General features: G+C 38.1%; 1 protein-coding gene across 4 annotated transcripts in view; it reads right to left on the reverse strand.

The window, feature by feature from the left end:
- Positions 1-20,095, reverse strand: part of MS3_00006441 (uncharacterized protein) — a 24,143-nt gene extending 4,048 nt beyond the window's left edge. Inside the window, exons 1-9 of one of the 4 annotated variants that reach the window (XM_051214589.1) lie at positions 19,993-20,095; positions 17,527-17,606; positions 17,360-17,494; positions 16,274-16,351; positions 15,960-16,237; positions 10,502-10,613; positions 6,818-8,185; positions 6,692-6,775; positions 2,495-2,609 (exon numbers count right to left, since the gene is read on the reverse strand). In XM_051214589.1, coding sequence (XP_051067774.1) covers positions 7,991-8,185; positions 10,502-10,613; positions 15,960-16,237; positions 16,274-16,351; positions 17,360-17,494; positions 17,527-17,606; positions 19,993-20,008 — 894 coding nt within the window. In that variant the 5' untranslated portion in view covers positions 20,009-20,095 and the 3' untranslated portion in view covers positions 2,495-2,609; positions 6,692-6,775; positions 6,818-7,990. Of the gene's footprint in view, positions 1-2,494; positions 2,610-6,687; positions 6,776-6,817; positions 8,186-10,464; positions 10,614-15,959; positions 16,238-16,273; positions 16,352-17,359; positions 17,495-17,526; positions 17,781-19,992 lie in introns of those variants that run through there. The other 3 variants (XM_051214590.1, XM_051214592.1, XM_051214591.1) reach the window with 3 other exon arrangements.
- Between the last annotated feature and the right edge of the window lie 737 nt (positions 20,096-20,832).

The raw sequence follows: 20,832 nt of genomic DNA on the forward strand, positions 1-20,832 counted from the left end.
CAGTACGAATACATTTAAAATGATTAGTTGCTAATTTTCAACTGTGGTGCTTCCTGTTGTGAAATTATCTGAACACAATTATCCCATTGTAAATCAGTATGATTGGTTAGGCACAAAGTAAACAGTAAGAACAAGGGGATTAGCATAAGAAGAGCAAAAACTCTCGATAAGTAGCGCCCAATGGATTATATATATATATTAATGGATGTATTTAGTAATGTTCTCTATATGTGGTGGTTAAACATTATTACTTTTTTCTTGTTAATTTACCACGTGCTACGTTTTCTGTATACTAAATACCTGATACTGTTCCGCATTCTTTGTAGGCATATAACCGGTTTACATCTGTTTTTAATTTTTCGACATAGCAATAACTACAGTTCTAGTATGGTGAATGAGTTTATTAGACATAACTAAAAATAACTTTTTCCTAATTTAATCAGACATGCAAAATAACCATTTAATGATACTTGTATTTATTCCTAACTTATAAATTATAATTAATAGTTGAATTCATGAGTCGATCTAAGCTAAACCATCCATTTGGTGAGGAACCGTGAATAGTTGAGTCCAATCCGTGTTGCATGGAAACAGTTATCCACTTCAGATAATAGATGGGGTTCGCGCAAGATCATGGACTGATTGGAGTTAGACATTAACACCGTTGGATGCCGACCCAGTGGTCTATGGTTAAGTGTTTGCGCACGATACCTAGGGTCCTTGGTTCGAGTTTCGCGTACGGGATTGTGGATACGAACTATTAAGGAGTCCCACACTAGGACGAAACGACCTTCCAGTGCGTCCATGTTCTCAGTGGTGGTTTAGGTTAAATCGACTCACGAATTCAACTATTAAAGTTACTACAATCTCCACGAATCCCCACTCTGATTATAAATTATTCATTCATTTCCAGATTTCTGTCTAACAATGTTCTGTTCTTTGAGAGGCTTTCGAATTAAGATTGGCCTCTCATCTCCGTATTCTTGTGACAAACTACTTCTAAAATCAACCCATTTGACTGTATTACGTATATATTGAATTACAATTCAACTCATAAATGGTGCTTTAATTGTTGAAATTATTTGACTTCCAGCAACTGAGTCGAAGCTTTAGTGGTGCCATGATCTTTTTCCGATTTGATCGTACGGTCGAAAAGTGTTGTTTACCGATTGCGTAAGCTACATTGAGTTCGTTCGTCGAAAATATAGGGTGCGGAAGGTTCTTCATCGACGTAATTTGCTGCGTTAAGTTCGTCGTCGGGCTCATCCGTTCTGTGTGGCCCTATGTCTGAATCCAATCGTCTGCTGATTTTTATCGTGACATACATGCCGCCAACCCTCGTACATAATAATAGTGAATAACGGAATTAAATAAGTCAAATACAAGAATGTATTTCGGATACGTCTATTTCATACGATCGTTGATCCAAACAGACGATTAAGGAAACGAAGCCAGGAAAGCAAAGATGAGAGCGAAGCGAAACGGATCAGAGAAGGCATTTAAGCCCAGCGTGAATCGATAAAATAAGTTACAGACATGTAATGAATAGAAAAAGCAATACACGCACACACGATCATATAAGAACAGTCAGGAATAATAATGGGCGGATAAGTGACAGGATGAAAATGTGGCTGGAGAAGGACCAAAAGGTTGGTCTGTCCAGAGGCTAGAATAACTTATGTGTGCTTGACATAGTTCCAGCCACTGCAAAGGTATGAACCCCATTTCGTTTGCTTCGGCTTGGATAGTCAGTGTTACAAGTTCTAACATCCAATTGTAACTCGATGAAAGGTACAAAAATATGTGCCTAGATACTCATGTATATTGTTTAAAAGGCAACTCATAGATTTGTAAAATATTATTACGAAAATTCTTTTTGTTAACTGCTTATACTGAAGCTCGCTTAATACATTTAATTTTGATGGCTGGTCGGGTGAATTATTGTAGCACTTGTTTTTATCGTAAACTGCCCATCATATAAAATAAACACGTTTACAGATTCATCAGTTTCTGATATGTTATCCACATCTTAGAATTATTTCAGGAGGTCAAACAAATCAAATTATTGATTGATCAGTGATTTAGATGTCCTAGTACCTCTAATCTTAAAAATAGAATTTCACGTAATTCCTTTCGGAATTTTATTAATTAATTTTTAATGAAAAGACTAAGGGAAATGTTCTACAAATAAAGGAACCTAGTTAAATATCACTTAAGCTCAGGGCGATATTAGAGCTTAAAAATGAGGCGAACTGAGTTTTAAGGCAAAATACTTATTATAATAATTGAAAACCTTTGATCATTTGATATTGTTGATCGATCCTCAATTCATCAGGCTGAAACATTAAACCATTTGAGCTCAAATGATTTTCTCTGAGACTTGAAATTCCTATTCTAGGTCATGTGCACATTTCTAACCATTCCTTAGGTCAGTACACAAAACTGTTCAATCGCCTCTGTTATCCAATATATGTCAGCTCATGGTAATAATTACCTTTGAAATGTTCGTATTTGAAGATTATTTTCATGACAAATTGATGCTTGACAGAAAATCAATGAAAGATATCGAATACTTGGCAGATAAATCTTTGTGTTTAGCTTCGTTCTTACTAAAATTAAACGAACAGTAGGAGGTTTGTAATGCATATTCATTTGATTAGACAATTAAAATTTCTAGAAACGATTTATCAATAGTTTCGAATAAATTTGTGTTAGTGCATATAACACCAACATACGGCAGTCGGCTATTTAAATTAGCAAGAACTATTCAAAAATGTTGGTTGTCAAACATTATTTTCAAATTATATAAAAAGTAGTTATACTCCTGTTATGTCCCGATAAGCATAATGAATGATAACTTTTGGGATCCATTTATGGGCCAACACTCTGCGTATATCTTCATCGTATAATTGTTAAACTAAACTGTTCATATTCATATCCCTCTTATTATGAGCTTTATTTTGACCTATGAACTGTTATTATACGATCTACCATTCTTGAATTATGCCCTGTCTATTAATTACTACCTCCCCCATTCACAGCCACATTTGGTTAATACTTGTACAAATGTTATTTCATATTTTATGGTACGATGTGGTCTGTCTGGTTGTTATATAAACCCAGTATCCTTGAAATAAATTATTCATATTGCAGAGGCTGAGATTGATGTTCTGAACTTAACTGGCTAGGCTAGGCGGAAAGCAGGACCAATAAGGACTCGAGACTGCTCGTACTCGGTTTTATGCGTCACTGGTCCGATCGATAATTCACTGCTCTCTGATTGGCGGTACCGTTACGTTGTACAATAAACAGGGCAAACAGGTCAAAAGTTATAAAAATTGGCGACGGGGTAATTGGACGAAATTCAGTCCAATTATTTCGAGCAATCAGCATCCAGATTTGTCATCGGTGTCCTTGGAAGACATTGGTTGTTAATTCGTCATACAGTATTTTTCATTACCGTGCTGGTTCAGAAAATGGCTATCTCTTCTGATCAATTACAGTTGCTATTTGAGCGACAGCAGCAGCGTTTCAAAAAGAGCCAGTTGAACTTTTTAGACAACTTACGGACACGGTTGCTAACCCACCTATGCCACAAGTTGTAACAACTCCAAAGTCTCAGAAGTTATTGGTCCGCGATTAAATAATGTTCTGAGAAGAAAGACTTGCATGGAGCCACTGGGTGGTTACGGCCTGTCTCAATCCCCGGAAAAGGAGGAGGGTGTGCAATAAAACCCCATAAGAACGAACCCGGCTACCAAAACACTAACAAGAGAAGGCCAGTTAAACTCAGCACTGGGAGTTAAGGGTTTTTGTATGTAGTGTTTATGACTCCTCATGATGAAGGCTGGATTGTTCGGGAGCCAAAAGCCGACGCTCTATTGTCGATTAGAGTAACAATAAACATTGGGACGCGGAATGTCCGAACGATATGGGGAACCGCTAGGGTACAACCAGATTGCACTTGCAATAAGTGAAACCTGTTGAACACAATCTGTATCAGAAATACTGACTTCAACAGTGCTGCTATTGTATTCTGGTCATAAAGAAGAAAATCCGTCACATTCACAAAGTTTGTACAAAAGTCACTTATAAGATGAAGAACCCATGGCCCTGGGATCATTACAGCATTATGCAGAAGGAAGGGATTACAATGAAAGTTACTGAATGCTACTCACACACCGACGAAAGCACGGAATGCGATTAAGTTTCGTAAGAGGCTGTAGTCCCAGGAAAAGATATAATCGTGATGAGGAAGCAAAGTGCAAAGGTTGGGATGGAAAACACCGGCTATAATTGCGTCACGCGGTGACATAGACTGGCAGAAAGAAACGAGATGGTATGAGACTAGAAAATCGCTGTATTTCGACATGGTAATCCAAAAAGAACTAGCCTGGTGAGAAAGTCATTCGATGACAATCGGTAGTGATCTGAAGGACAAGTGCATTTAATTGGCTAAGAAATGGATTAGTTTCAAGGGATAGAGTGGCGAGACTATTATTTATAGACTAACCAATCAGATATAAGATAACGAGTCACGAATTCGGGCGCGGAATTCATTCATACATTTGGCTAAATAGAGTTTTGGCATTCTAGCTCGTGTCAGTTCGTGATGAAAACCCTAAATCTAATTTTTAACCCTAACTACCAACTATAAATGAGAATACTGCTTTATAACTCTCATTTAGTCCTAATTAGCAATTGTTCGCTCTCAAAGTCACTTCAGCGTCGCTCAAAGGTCGTCTATAAATTATAGTTGTTTATACATACTTATCAGTATCAAATTCTGAACATCGCCCGTCACAACAGTTTCTGACGACGTTATTTTTGCCAAACTCACGCGAAAGTCAATTTCGGCTGATCATCTTAAGACAATTTTACAGCAGCATCACGATTTAAAATGAAGTAAATGATAACATAAAAGTTTTCATTTTAAGATAATTCAGCACAAATTCCCGAAGTAGGTGGCTCAACTACCGAATCACAGGTCAATTCAATGGGCGGGTTTCATCTTGATCCTGAGGCTGGTATTATATGTGAATCATGGTTCACTATGTATGAAGATATTTTCCAAGTTCAGTTTTCTCACCATGATGACTTTTCGAAGGTGAGAATTCTATTACGTAAGCATGAAGCAGCTGAACATGAAAATTAATCGAACTCTATCTCATCGAAAAACCCAACGATCTTTCTTTTGATTCTATCGTACAGAAATCTTTACTAATCAGACTTCTTTATTTAATTTGCTATATAATTGTTTTAGAACAGTTAAGAGACATGAAGATTATTTTGTCTCATATTCAGTATCTATTAATAAACGATGCGAAAGTTTTAAGTTGCATTCTCTTTCGGACGAAAAATTATAGGGTCTTATCTTTGTATGCGGGTTGCAGGCATCGTCAGACTCATATATTCATAATGGAACTTTAAGCGCAATCAATTCAGATCCCCCTATTACGCTAAAAGGTGTTACAAATGAGTGTCATCATATTAAACTTAATAATGAGACTAAAATGACCGAACGTCCAAATCCCAATTCATTTGATTTGATAAGTTTCTCATACAGATCGCACTATTTATGTCGAGAAGCATGATTTGCAAAATTTTCCTAGCCCAAATTGAACGTATAATGCCCATGACTCTAATTCACGTCGCTCTACAAGGCCTCCCACTAGTTGTTGAAACTGTAGCATGGCAATTCTCCCGTTTCTGTCCATTTAGTAAACATAATTGCGCAAAATGTTGAGTAACGGGCCATAAGAAAGAATCTTGCAAATGCAGTAAATCCTCAACCCATTGTCGAATGCCAAAAGGGATCAGTTGTGTACATACACTGTTGAAATTTAATCCCCAATACTTACGCAAGTATTTACCCATTAATGTTAATGATCGTATTATCACTTTGCAGTCGAACACTGCATCTGATGTCACTTTAATTTCTGGCAAACTTAACAGGATCATGGTCGGCCAAGCATTCATCCTACTAACGATCGCTTAAAGAATGCATCGGGCATCCCAATTATAATTTCCGGAATTATCAAGTGTATTGTTAAATTTATTGATCAAATAATTAGATCCAAGTGCTATGTTACTCATGAATCCTTCAATCTATTGGGTCTTGACTAGATCACAGAACTAAAAATGTTCGAACAGCCATTTCATCTGATCTGTAATCAAGCATCTCATTCAACTCTCCAACAATCTTCCAATACTTTTCAGAATTATCTTGGTCACCGTACGAAGGCAAAAACGAAAATGTTTAAAACCAAATGTAAAACTTCAGGTTCGTTAGCAAGAAACCATCAGCAATAATCTTCTCTGGGAGAGAATAGACCAGTTGTCACACGAAGAGAAAATTAAGAAAACCTGATGACGGTGTAAAGGACAAATTTTACGGAAACCATCAAATTGAATCTTAAGACAAGGCCTAACTTAAACGCCGAAGGTAGAAGGAAAAGAGGCAGATCAAAGAACACTTTGTACTGGGACTTTGAGTCAGACATGAAAACCATGATTAGCAGTTGAGAACAAGTGGAAAGAAGACCCCTGGAAGGTGTTGGTCGGATACCTATGGATGACGTCCCATACCCTGTTACGAGTAGCAGGGTTAATTGGTAGACTAACAGATGAAAAATGCTGCTGAAGTTTGAGGTAAATAAAGTTAAAGACATATCAGCAATACAAGTGTTACCTTTTTTAACGATTTCATTCAATATCTTTCATGCAGATTCGTCTAGTTCTTCCGGAATAAATATATTAGATTCTATAAAAAAAACTGAATATGTATATTAATTACATTTAGTACTATCGAATTTACCAGTAGGATTGAAAATTTATTTTGCAGAGCTATTTATCTGGGCAGCACCATTGATGTGCGCAGTGGATCTGATGCAGATGTGAAGGTGCGGATCGGCAAAGCAAGAGCAGCATACCTACAACTGAAGAACATCTAGAACTCAAAACAACTGTCAACCAACCCCAAAGTCAGAATTTTCAATACAAATGTCAAGACAGTTCTACTGTATGGGGCAGAAACCTGGAGAACTACGAAAGCCATCATCCAGAAAATACAGGTGTTTATTAACAGTTGTCTACGCAAAATACTTCGGATCCGTTGGCCGGATACCATCAACAACAACCTACTGTGGGAGAATAAACCAGATCCCAGTGGAGGAAGAAGCGCTGGAAGTGGACAGGACACATAATGGGGAAAGCACCCAACTGCGTCACAAGGCAAGCCCTCAACTAGAATCCCCAAAACCAAAGAACGAATCGGGCCAAGAAATGGATACAGACATGAGAAGAATGGACAAAATTTGAATAGAACTAGGAAGGAAGGCCCAGAACAGAGTGGGTTGAAGAAGGCTGGTCGACGACATATGCTCCACTGGGAGTAATAGGCGCAACAGTTTTCAAACAACTTCGGAACTGTTTTTCTGTTCCTAAAGCTGATGTAAACTGGTAATATATAGTGGGAGTACCCCGTGAGATGCCTCATGAAAATCAAGTGGATGTAACTCAGTAACCGAGTATAAGTTGATATAATCGTCTATCAACCGAACATTTTGTCCGAGTTAGTGATAATACCCGGCCTTCCTAACTAAATCAGGTGAGTAAAAGATTGAGCCCGGGAGATTATGTCTGAAAGTTGATCCCTTTGACCGCTACATCATTACTCCAATTGCGAAGTATCCCTTTAATTTGCACATTCCATCATTAAGGCATAGTAATATGTATAAGTGACAATTTGCATTAAGCAATTATCTGACATGACATCAGTTAAACAGAAATAATCTGGATACTGTGAAAACTTTTCAAAATAATAGCTGCCTCAAAGGCATCGGCTAAATAGTTTGAGGAATTCTTCCATGGATAGTATAATTAAGGCCAATTTACAAAGCTATTAACACAAACAGGAAGAGATAGTATTCACAAAAGTTTTACAAAACAACAATCACATTAATATGTATCATTTTTATTTAACAGTATTTTAAGACATATTTATAGCACACGCAACCGAATTCCAAAATTCTGCTGCAGAAGTGTTCTTTTTTGCTAATCGGTTAATTTGCGATAACAGGAGGGGATTTAAATGATCAACGAAAATAATTCGTTTAAATAGATTAATTAATAAGTTCATTATCAGTGTGCACTGATTATTTTCCTCTGACCCAACTTTTTCGAACTATTTTTCAGATTCAAAAAGTGAAGAAAATGAGGCGAATTTTATTTCGTTAATTGAATATACAAAATACAAATAAAAAAATGAATAATGGGCATATATAAGCGAAGACCAATTTTATACATAGCTGAATGACCGAAATTGATTCTAACATTCCTTAGAAATAATAATCTCGAAATGTTTAGGAGAGGCATACGGTATATTGTGTTCCCCTACGACAAAAGTACACAACTACATACTACGGATTATATATATATATCTACTGTGAGTGGTGAAATTGTTTAGCGTGATGCACTATCCAAAGTCTAGTTTGAAAAAAATTATACGCGAGCGCTTATTTGTTTGCGTCTTACTGGACGTAGAAAAGACGCTACAAGGAAACCTTTTGGGGTTCTACTTAATGATAGCCAAGATAAAAATATATTTCAGGAACGACTAGAAAAACAGTTAGGCAGCCATTTATGTGACGCCCACCCCGAGGCAGCAGGGAATGATATCCGAAAAGCTGTGGAAACAGCAGTGATATCTGCTAGTACTGTAAACCACAAGGTTAGGGAGAAACACTGGATCTCAGCAGCATCTACCGCACTGATAGATGCTCGAAAACTCATCCCATCTGGATCTGAACATAATGAGGAGCGGAGTCAGCCTGAGCGCAAGCTGATAAGAAGCCTACGCAATGATAGTGAACAGTGACGGGTAGCGAAAGCAAGAGAGATGGAAAAGGCAGTGGCAATAGGTAAAGGCAGACAATTGTTCAGACTTGTTAAGGAAACCGGCATTAGGAAACCGACTGTTAGCGAAACACTCTCACAGAAAGATGGACATATTATTCATTCTCAATCCAGGAGATTGGATCGATGGGCAGAACACTTTAGGGATCAGTTCAACTGGCCTTCAGCCACAATCCGATTTTCCACGATCTCCAGTCAACCTGAATAACAAGTTAATGTAACTCCTCCAACTCTTTACGAAGCTGAAAAAGCTATAGGAAATCTGAAGCGAGGGAGAGCACCAGGTCCTGACAGGATACTCCTGAGATTTTTAAGGTTGGTGGTCCAATATTACCAGTGAGATTGACTGAGGTCTTAGGTAGAATTTGGGAACTGGACGTAATCCCATCTGACTGATCTCAATCACTGATTGTGCAAGTCTATAAGAAAGGACAAAAGTCCTCTTGTAACAATCACAGAGGATTCAGTTTGACTAATATGGTGTCTAAGATATTAGCTTCAATAATACTTCGACGCCTAACTAAAGCTCGTGAAGAGCAGAGAGGAAACCAGGCTGCTTTTCGACCTGAACGTGGTTGTATAGACTAGATATTCACACTACGTAAGGTTCTAGAACACAGACACACGTTCAGACGCCCCACAATCGTAATATTTCTTGACCTTAAGGCAGCATTCAACTCTGTTGATCGTGAGGTTCTATGGCTGTGTTTGTCACTGAAAGGAGTACCAAAGAAGTAAATTAACCTTGTAAAGGCTCTCTACTAGAACACAATTGGTCGAGTGAGAGCTTATGGCGAACTGTCATCAGAATTGATTACCTCAAGTGGTGATCGTCAGGACTGTCCACTCTCTCCATTTTTGTTTAACTTTGTCGTTGACGTGCTTTTAGAGATAATACTTTCCTCACCTAAATTTCCAGGGGTTGAACTTCTACCGGAAGATTCACATTTTGACTTAGAATATGCCGATGAAATAGTTCTTTGTGTCCCTTTTCTTTCTCTTTCCAAATTTATTTCATTGGATCATACTACTTGAATAACGACTTCAAACCCTAATCTTTCCGATTACTGGTTATACTTGTACTACCTCTACCACTACGGGATTTGAATCGACAACTGCATCTCTGTGCTAATGTGGTATGGCAACTCGAACTGATGTACGTACGTACAAAGTTCTATGTTGTTAACTGACTGGCTGATACACTGTCGTATTACTTAGACATCGAAATCGAGGGCTAGGATCCTGACGAATAACGAATTTAGAAGCAATACGGCTAAAATCCAATAAAAACAACCTTGGATATTTAGAAAAACGTGATATAGTGTAATTTTAAGTTAATATATAGGCAGTATATACTTATCCCTACAATCCAATGAGCTACTTCATCACACTACACTGTGTTCGTGACATTTATACGGCCTAAACATGTGGCAACTACTTAACTCATTCACGATGTGTTCGGAAAATTCCACGTTTTACTGTTGGGAAAATGGAGGTTATGTATGACAGTGAATTAAAACTACGTTAAAGTAGTAAAAAAACAATCACATTTAGACACTGAACAAGTGGACCGTGTTTTGCTCACTCGTATATGTTCAGTTTCATCAAACAGCTTTAATATGACTCTTCCAAAATCAGGAATATGTATGGCCAAATCACGTAAATGATCAGGATTGTATGAAGCCAGAGAAATATACCTGAGAATGCATAAAATAAACATAAATATATAAACGATCAACTAAGAGTTAGTGATTTGTATGTAATTCACAAAGAATAACATCACATAACTTTCTAGATTGGAATAAAGTTTGAATTTACTATCCGAATACTGAAAGTTTGGTATAAACCTGCTACAAACAATTCAGTAAAATATTTGAAATATACACTTAAGAAACTGAGAAATGATTACACTACAATTAAAAATAATTTATTAACTAGCTTATTCAATGTTTAGTAATTCTTCTCTGTAAAAACTTAAAACTCCCACGATATAGCTAGAACTATTATTCAACAATGTGATAACACATGGATCATTCACAGATAATGTCCACCATTACATTTAAGCACGCAGTATTTTTGAAACATACATAACAGTATTAGTAAGAAACTAATAACCAAAATAAAAATGATAGTAAAGCAGTATATCTACACTTATGTTCACACAGCTTCTTATGAATGTATGCCATGACCCCTAGCGCATGAAATACTTTTAGGGCCACGATAATTGCGAAAGTCAACATTAACCACCATCTATATCACAGCCCTTTTGATCATTTGCTATTGTAATACACAAAACAACTTGAAAGATGACGTTTAAGTAAATCATGCACGTGATATAACATTATGATCACGAAGAACTATTGAGGCAATTGGTTTTTAATTCCAAAACAATTAAAGGTTTGACATTAAAGAGGAAGAATGTATTTGTAAAATCTCAGCGAAAGAATTTGGAGTAAACCTAACGTTTCACCTGGCAATCTGGTCCAAGCTTTTTCAAGGAAAATATAATCAAACAACAAAATTACCGAATATAAATAGGTACATGTTTCTCTGGTTTACTGTCCACAAGGAACTACAACTTCTAGAACACCGCAAATCTTTAGACCTAGATGACTTCCCTACAGCTCTTTTTAAGGATGGTGGCAAACTTCTGATTAGGTAATCGACTGAGTTATTTGCGAACGTCTAAGAATTAGTGTCCCAAAATCATGAAGTGAGACAATAGTCATACCTATCTTTAAAAGGGATTTACACCACCTATGGGATAAGTCTACTTTTAACTACATAAAAATTTTGGCTTCTGTCATACTTAGCAGATAATCTAAAATCCTTGGAAGACTAATTTGTAAGTGGCAGGGTGGCTTTTATTCTGGTTGAAGATGCACTGGTCATATCATAACCCTCCGACAAATGTTATGGCATCGCCATACATATTACAGGCCAGTAACCGTTGTCTCTTGATATCAGGACTGCCCTCAGTTGGTGTAACAGGACTGTTCTCTGGGATTGTCTATTGAAGCAGGGTGTCCAAGAAACTTATTAACATCTCGAAAGCCTTATATACGAACACTTAGCGTTACAAAAAAGAAAAATAACGAACAGATTAGTGTAAGGTAGTGTAACAATAATAATAATAATAATAATAATAATAATAATAATAATAATAATAATAATATTAATGGGGGAAACAGAAACGTACAGTCCGAAGAGATCTTTCAGTTAAGGAAGACACAACCACTTTTTATGAAGAAAGTATAAGGTTACAGCAGGATCGCCATTGGCTTCTATTCTGAGCCATGTTTCATGACGTCTCTAGCCACTGTGTTGCACCATCTCTCGGACCCCAGCCAGGGCGTCGTGAAGGACCGACACAGCCCAGCCCTCTGTAGCTTTCTTTCATGCCACGACACCATGTCAAACACTGACCAGCTCTCCGCTATTTTCCAACCAGTCCCAGAGTCGGCAAATAATGCACGACGTGGAATTATCTGGGACGACATTCGTAGAACATGTCCAGGCCACCGAAGTCGGTGTTTCAAGATGGTAACACCAATTGGATTATCATCTCTGTGCCCGAACACACGATGCCGAACCTCTGCATTACTAACATGGTGTTGACACTGGATGTTAGCAATCCTTCGGAGACAACGATGATGAATAACAGAGAGTCGTCTAACATCCTCAACTCGGAGAGATTAGGCTCCACAAGTATAGGGTAGAACTGCCCTCACAGCCAGACTAACATCACGAAGCCAACAGCTTGGACGCAACCGGAAGTAGACTTATACTCCGATAGTTGTTACGAAAACGACGTGAACCCTTTTTAAAGATAGGGACAACTATCGACTCATTTCATGACGTTGGTACACTCTGTAGTTCCCAGACCTTTGTAAACAACGTCGTCAGTTCCTTAGTCAGAAAGTCACCACCATCTTTAAAAAAAGCCGGAGGTAAGTCATCTGGGCCTGGTGATTTGTAGCGTCTCAAGAGTTGGAGTTCCTTGCAGATTTTCGCCTCCTTTGGTGGATCAGTCGTCACCGGTCATGGAGGGCAGGACAGTTCGACCGATGTTGCCGTAGCAGCAGGCCACTTGAACTGCCCTTCAAAGAATTCTGCCCATCGTCCAAGACGTCGATGGATGTTAGTGATTGGCGTTCCGTCATCCTCGCAGATTGTTTCATTCACGCCAGCCTTCATGCTGCCAGTGGCTCGGATGAGATGGAAGAGCTTCCGGTAATTACCAGATGCAGCTGCTGCTTCCAGCTCATTACCACGCTCTGACCACCAGGTTTCTCAGTCCTGACGCAAGATTTGCCCGATTTCATTACGTAACATCCTTCGTTTATGGTCAAACTCACGGTCACCCGGAGTAGACCGACGGGCTTCGATGAGTTGTAAGGAGCCTGAAGAAACCCAGTGCTTATAAACGGGACGTACCGCGAACCCACAACTGACTGTACCCGTCATTTTCATGGCGTCGTGCAATTGCAACCAATGCTCATCTATACTTTTCGGTGGAGTGGTAGCTAGCCTAGAGGCTAACTCGGTTCGATACTTACTTGCAACAGAAGTTGCAACCAGCTTGCTAACATCAATCTTTTGGTGGTGGTCACTTCGTTGGCCACTGAAAAGTAAGGCAAGATTGGCGCAGACCAAGGCATGGTCAGAGTCCAGATAGGTACTCCAAAAGGAGCGGCAGTCTTGTACACAACCACGCCAGCGGTAGCTGATCGCGATGTGATCAATCTGAGTCCAGGCTTGAGATGCAGAGAGAGGACGCCAGGTGGCACATCGGCGATGACTGTGCCGAAAGTTAGTGCTAGCCAGAAACACGTTGTGGTCTGTGCAAAATTGCAGTAGACGGTCCCTATTATCTGTCCTGCGACCAACACGTCCCCATCGGTCATCTAAACGACTCTCTTCTGTGCCTAAACGCCCGACCTGAGCATTCAAGTCTCCGGCTAGTACTACAATATCTGTCGAACGCACTTTCTGGAGAAGAACAGATAACTGGTGGTAAAACTCATCCTTGATCGCATCCGGGCTGCAATCTGTCAGGGCATAGGCGGAGATGACGAAAAGACATCGTCTCTTACACTAATTTCTTATCAGTTTGATGGAACTTTCTAATCTAACAGCACATAACTGACTGTTAATGGGGATCTAATCGATTGGTGTTGCCTCAGTTCTAGCGCTTAGTGCGACACCAACGCCAGCAAGATCAGACGAAGATACCACAGGGTCCCCGGATAAACGCACATAAAACAAGCTTTTTGAAGAGACAGATGAAGAGCGAATTTGTAGTACTTCACCAGTCTTGAATACGGGTCTCGGATAGACAGCGAACATCGATATTAAGACTTTCTAAAGACATAGCCAGCCCTATCTGTTGTCCAACCTGCATAAGTGTGCGAACGTTGAAGGTAGCCAGTTTGAATGGTGCACGTGGTTTCAGAGAAACTGCTTCAGTACTCATATTCGGTGGTAGCATACAACTTTCAACCAGGCAGTGACTCGAGAACGTTTAGATAGAACCGAATTTCCACCAAAGGCGAGCTGCTGTATAAGACGAAAAGTAAGGTCAGACAGAGTGGGAATAAAAGAGTGAAAAAGTGGCGTAGTAAATAATAATGATAATAATAATAGTAATAATAATAGTAATGTGAATCGTTTGATTATTAATCGAAGCAAGCAAAGTATTTTCCATAATTATCGACAGTTCATCATATTTGTGTGAGGGCTGTGATACTAACCGGGTGCCCAGACCGAAGCAGGTGTTTTTTTAGCCAGTAACACCCCGAGCCTTTGACCTAAAGGTCTAACCCACAAGGCAGTGGAGCATTGTGAGGAGATGCAGTCCCATGGTAGCCGGTGACCAAAAATTGGTTCATACGCCACTTGTTCCTGCAGGATACTGGGGCCCATGTACACCATTGATTTGAGATCCGGTTAAAGCGCCGGACACTCGCTTTTCGTCCTCTCATTTTCGTAAACAACACCACCGCCACGAGAAGGCAGTGAGTAGGACTTCCCTGGCAGAGGCTGTGTGCGCGTGGCCGTGTGAGAGCATTTCGAGAGGGAGGGTGGGCCCACTCCTCTCGGCCATACCAGGGCATTTGGGGGCATGTTTTTCAGATCACCATATGTATCTAAATAATCTATGAGTCAGTGAATCCGAAACTAAAACAACTGTCCAGTACTCCTTATATCACAATGGTTTTATAATCGATATCAATTTAAGATAAAAATAACCTTTAAAATGAATGCATGTGTAAAATAGCCAAACAAAAAATTATCATTAAGTAGAAAAGATGAAATTGATATTTGGAAATCGACAAAATAGTTATCAATAAACCAAAATAGTTCAAAAGATAAATGAATATTAAATCGAGTTTAATTACGATAAAAACCAGTGAATCCAAATATCAGCGACAAACTCATGATTAGAAACGTGTCAAAGATCGTATAATAAGCCTTGGAGTTTATGACGCACAACAGAAATGATGAGAAATTAATGTCGCTAGGGTTAAGGAAAAGCGAAAATGAAGGCTAACGGACAAAAAGATTTAGTGTATTTTAATTAATAGGGTAAAAAAGCTAACGAGAAAGAAAACAGTATTTCTGGGCTGATAAAAACTTCTACTCGCAAACAAAAGTCAGGTTTATATAAGCAGATGGTTCGAGGTCTTGGCAAACGCTAATAACACATTTGTCTATTAAAGAGGATCTACCGATGTAAAAGGAAAATTAAAACTTTTTATCGAAACATCCGTAATACAATAAGATGATTTAGCACGCATAACCGTTTCGACTGTACACAAACCCCTCGAAAACGAATTCAACCCGGTAAAAATATTCGTCTGTCTAGTTAAAAGTAACTTTCACAATATACGAACAAATGTTGTTAGCCATGTGTTTGGACTATATACAATGAAGTAAAGTTTGGTAACCAGAAAACCTTATTGTTCAAATATTAGGATGAATCACAACTACAGACTTTAGTCCTTGGATAAAAGAAAACTGTACTGCCAGAAAGAACTTACGCCTCGTGATCTTTTTGGATTGCAGCAAGTAACCAATGAATAATAATAGTACGTAAATCATCTGGCTTGTCACATTGTTCCGACTGTTCTAGTAGACGAATAAGTAAATGTATGGTGTAACTATTATCCAATGCGAAACATGAATCTAGATATTTTTCTGTCTCACTAAATGTCTTTATTGAAGAGATATGTGAACCAAATAAACGGGATTCAATAATCAGCAACAAGTCATTCGGTATAAAGTGTAGTTCCGGATAGTACCTGTTAAATTGGGGTAACTATGTAAATATTTCATCATGGCTTGGCAGACATACTTTGCGATTGGTATCTAAGCAATACTCAAAGATACAGTCCCGATTTGTTTGTGAAAGGTACGGATTGCTACAAAGACTCTGGAAAGCAAAACAAAGTTATGGATAGGCATGATATGTCACATAAATGACACCTAGTCAAAGTAGTATAAGTTATAAGTTTATTGACCAGTCACTCGGATGCAATCCCTAAGGTAACAGTGGGCATTTAATAACTCTACGCATTACCCATCAAAACTGACCTCAATAGATGAAGATGTACACTATTATTTCAAATAAGAGATATTTCAAACCAGTTAGTTATGTTTCTTTTATGTACCTTGTATACTATATCTCAACTACAATGGTGCACCACTTCGGATTACATAGCATTCAATGAACCAACATAATTCCGACCCAGTTCTCTTAGTTTCATAGGTTAATCATCTAGTTAATGGTTTTGGATTATTGAAAGTTAAAAGTATATGATTCTTTCTAAATAGATTCGCGAAAACAATAAAGTTAATTAACACTTCATGTCACTTTCCAAGTAGCATTATTTTCAACGGAAGATCCAAATTAGGTTCTGGTAGATAGATGTGCAATATTTTTCAAGGTAACGAAACTTCAAGTGCCGATGCATCTATAACAAACGAAGACATAAGGAAGGATTCAGAGACGTTCAAATAGAGAGGTAATGTCACTTAAATATAACTGTCTCTTACAGATAGCTAGGTATTTTTAACTTTGTAAAAAAAACCCATACTAGTGGATTTGCAGCTTTTGAGAATCCACCCTGTTTCAAAACTTTAACTGAAGTATTGTGTCTATCTCCATGTTTAGTGAACTTTTGACTTGTTGCTCCCGATCGTGTGGTAGAAAAAATGCAGTGTGTCAAACTCACAGATGAGAATATGACCATCTAATTTATAAACAGAAAATAAGCACGTCTTTCTCTACAATAATTGCGATACAAATATGGGTAAAGAGCATTTTCCAATTAGGTCATCATAGTGCGTTTAAGCATGTAATCTGGCCCCAGAGACCTATAATTACTAAATATCTAAATCATTCTATAAGGTTTATTCAACGCATACTTATTTAACTAACCTCAATAGCCCAATCAACTGCATTTCCAAGTTCGAAGCAAGTAGCAGAGGATGCGAAATGAGGAAACATAGTACTCACGTCTTGTAGGAAGTGTTGAACTGCCAAATTTTCGTCATCTGCCAGTCTGCTAACTACCTATGGAGCAATAACTCTTGGGAACTTCTTACGTTTTCTATCTCAGCAATAAACTTCAAAGCATTTTTAATGAACTCCGGGGTCCATCTTTTGATGACGAACTGGGTCGTAGCTTGGAGAAAATGAACAAGTTTACAAAGTATGATAATTATTTGGCCATCTGTGTTTTCCATTGCAGATACTGAGGTGCAACAATAAGCAGCGTTATGCAATTAGCTTCTCGTTCTGACCATCTTTACTAGCAAATAGCTTTCAGATTTGAATGCGGCTCATTAAAACTTAATATGAGCTGTGATAACTTTAAACCAATTTTCAATATCTAATGTCTATGTGACGAGCTTGCATAAGTCAATCAGTTTCTCAGCGTTGGCTTCTCGATATTGCTTTGGGGTTTTGAGTCGCTTTTTCTGTTTATCGATGGTAATGTAGCCTCTTAACTGCGTTAATCTTAGCGAATGTGATAGTTAAGTAGCGGTTACTATATCATGGATACAAATGTATGCGTTTTTCCTACAGCACTGAAGCTCATTGTTCACTCAAGGGTCTTGCAAACCTTGACCGGTATCTTCTCCGCTCTTGTCAACAGACAATTATACTGGTAGCGGTGACAAAATTTATACTGACGGTAATGAAACGCAAGAGACATTCTCCAGGTACAGCTATTCCAATTAATAAGCGATCAAAAGAAGTGTATAAGGGCTGGCAAAGGGTATGCCCTCATGTACATGTTACAAGAGATTCTGGGAATACTTTGTTAGTCTTAATAACCACCACTTGACAAACATGCCTGATGATTTCGTAAAAAGGATCTATGTTTCACGATGCCTGAAGAACACTCACCCTACTAGTCGAAGTAATTTTCTAGTATTTTTGAATCAGGTTAATTTAAATACGACTCGAAAGGCCAGTTACTTGTGATTTTATGTTGAGGGGATGTGAAAAGTTTGACGTCATAACTCCAGTTACAAACTCAGTGTGAATAATCGCTATGTACACATCGAAAAACCGAGCAGGCCATTTCAAATATCTGTTGATTCCTCGGTTAATACTAATACAGCTGTAAAGTGCATTACTAACATTGCCATATCTGTATGACTTATTTAGTATTCTCAACGTTGGATGTTATATCCAGAAAACTGAACATTTAGGTGGATAACCATTGATAAAACATACTTTTGGAGACTGACAGTGGTTATGGATACACTGGCAGTCATTCCGATACAGTAGATCAAAGTTCAGAACAAAAGATATCTGTTAAATTTTGAACAACAGATGAATATCATATATACTGGCATTCCAGAGGTGGCAATCTAATTTAATGGAATCTGATCACAGCTGAATCAGAAGATGAAAAGAGCCCCCGTAAAACGGTGAAGATTTTTTAGATAAGTGAAATTTATTGGGCTCTGTTAAGGCTAACAGATGCAACATAGACCTTAAAGGCATCAGTGTTATTCACGAAATACTTTCATTTAGGGATTTCCCCAAGCTGAAAATAGGTTATTCGACTCCGTTTTTACTCTTTTTCCACGACATTATACGATGGAACCAACCACAGATTCATCTACTTGAGACTTATGACCCAGGGAACTGGTTGACAGGATTCGAGATTGTGTTTTGTAAATATAAGTCCACATGAGACTTCGGAATACTTAACAAATATTACGATCACGTAGCATCAGTTATCATCGTAGTTGTCACTTTAAGTGACGGTGGTGTGTTCAAAATTTCGTACTTCCTGGCAGACAATAGAAAATTTCATGTGTGTTCCCTATGCAGTAACTCCATCAAAGGAAAGACACATCGAGATGTCAATCTCCAGTCACAGTGTTAGATCCAAACTAAGGTTTGGACTAAAGAATAGCTGTTTGGGTGGGCTAGAAACGCGCCCTTGCCTGGTTGTAACCAAAACAAAGTGATTGGGTTAAATGACGGTTCTAAAATTCATAAATTCAAATGTACATTATTACCTAAACAAATACGACCACTCAGCTACTCAACCAATAATTGTTCGATTAATTAAATTTAAATTACAGTACATGAGGAAGTTGATAAAGGATGCGAGAAAATTACCAATCGCAACAAACAAATGCTCTTCTATCCTGTCTGGATATACCAAGAACAGATTCGTCCAAATGATAATATTTGGTTACTTAATAACACATAGTGTTTCCAATTCTTTAAGAGTGTCTCAATTCACAATAAAAATGCACAATTCCAGTCAACACAAGCAACACAATCAAAGGGAGGAACTAACCAATATGGCTAACGCCAAGACTAAGCATCAGGTAAAACAACCTATATACAGTTCAGGAAGAAACACGGAAACTTAGTGAACGTTTAAGAAAAATAGAAACTATCATAAAATACAAATATTAACAACTCAAATGGAATCAAAAAGACTAACAAAATGTACAACTAAAGGAATCAATAGGAAAAAAGTGCAAATGTATACATGAAGGGATTTTCAGACACAAAACATTCAAAATGGATCTTACACACAGTATCCACCATTCGTCACAAATACTCGATTTTCATGGAATTTCCGAAGTAGCAAACAATGAAGATGGAAACCGGTAGATCGAATTTAGGGATTACAAACGAACAAGGTTCAAGAGTTGAGTAAAACAAATACACTGGGAAACCGGAAAAAATGGTGATATTCAAAATAATAAGTTGTTGTCTCAGGAATGCTCTGAGTAAGTAAAGCTTGGTGTTAACACCACAGCCACAGCCAAAAAATATAGTCAGGAACACATATTATTGTCGTTGGTCTTGTAAATGGGGTTAGTTTTCTTGTACTTACGCAGCCATACCCAAAATGGTCTCAAAACATTCCACTAGGGCTTTGAGACTTAAATCAAACAACGGCATTCGTCAACTTGGTAATGTTACCAGACGAAGAACACAAATATAATGTAACTACCAGAGTCATGTATTCTCACGACTAAGTTATAGTACTTTGTGTCCTGGGCCACTGTAATTCGACAAGCAGAAATACCGTGATGCTTTTAACTTTGTAAAATCAAACCTGGCTTACTGATTGAAGAAATATTAGACATACTAAATGGAAATATAGAGTGACTTTGCCGTCAAACTCGAGCCAGGGACTCTCATTCACGTTCCCCCGTAGAATTTCATCAACCTATCCCGCAACATTAATGATCATAACTGCGTTGAATCGCTACGTTAGTAACAGAGTTCATAGATCGATTTGGTGGAAAATGTTGAGGATATTCAAATCGCACGTTTACGTGGGATATAGAGGAGGTGGATTGTAGACATAAGGTATGGCACTGTAGCTAAGAAGATGATAGATATAATGTAGCCCTATAATG

This window comes from Schistosoma haematobium, chromosome 2 (genome assembly GCF_000699445.3).
Source record: "Schistosoma haematobium chromosome 2, whole genome shotgun sequence".
Lineage (NCBI taxonomy): Eukaryota > Metazoa > Platyhelminthes > Trematoda > Strigeidida > Schistosomatidae > Schistosoma > Schistosoma haematobium.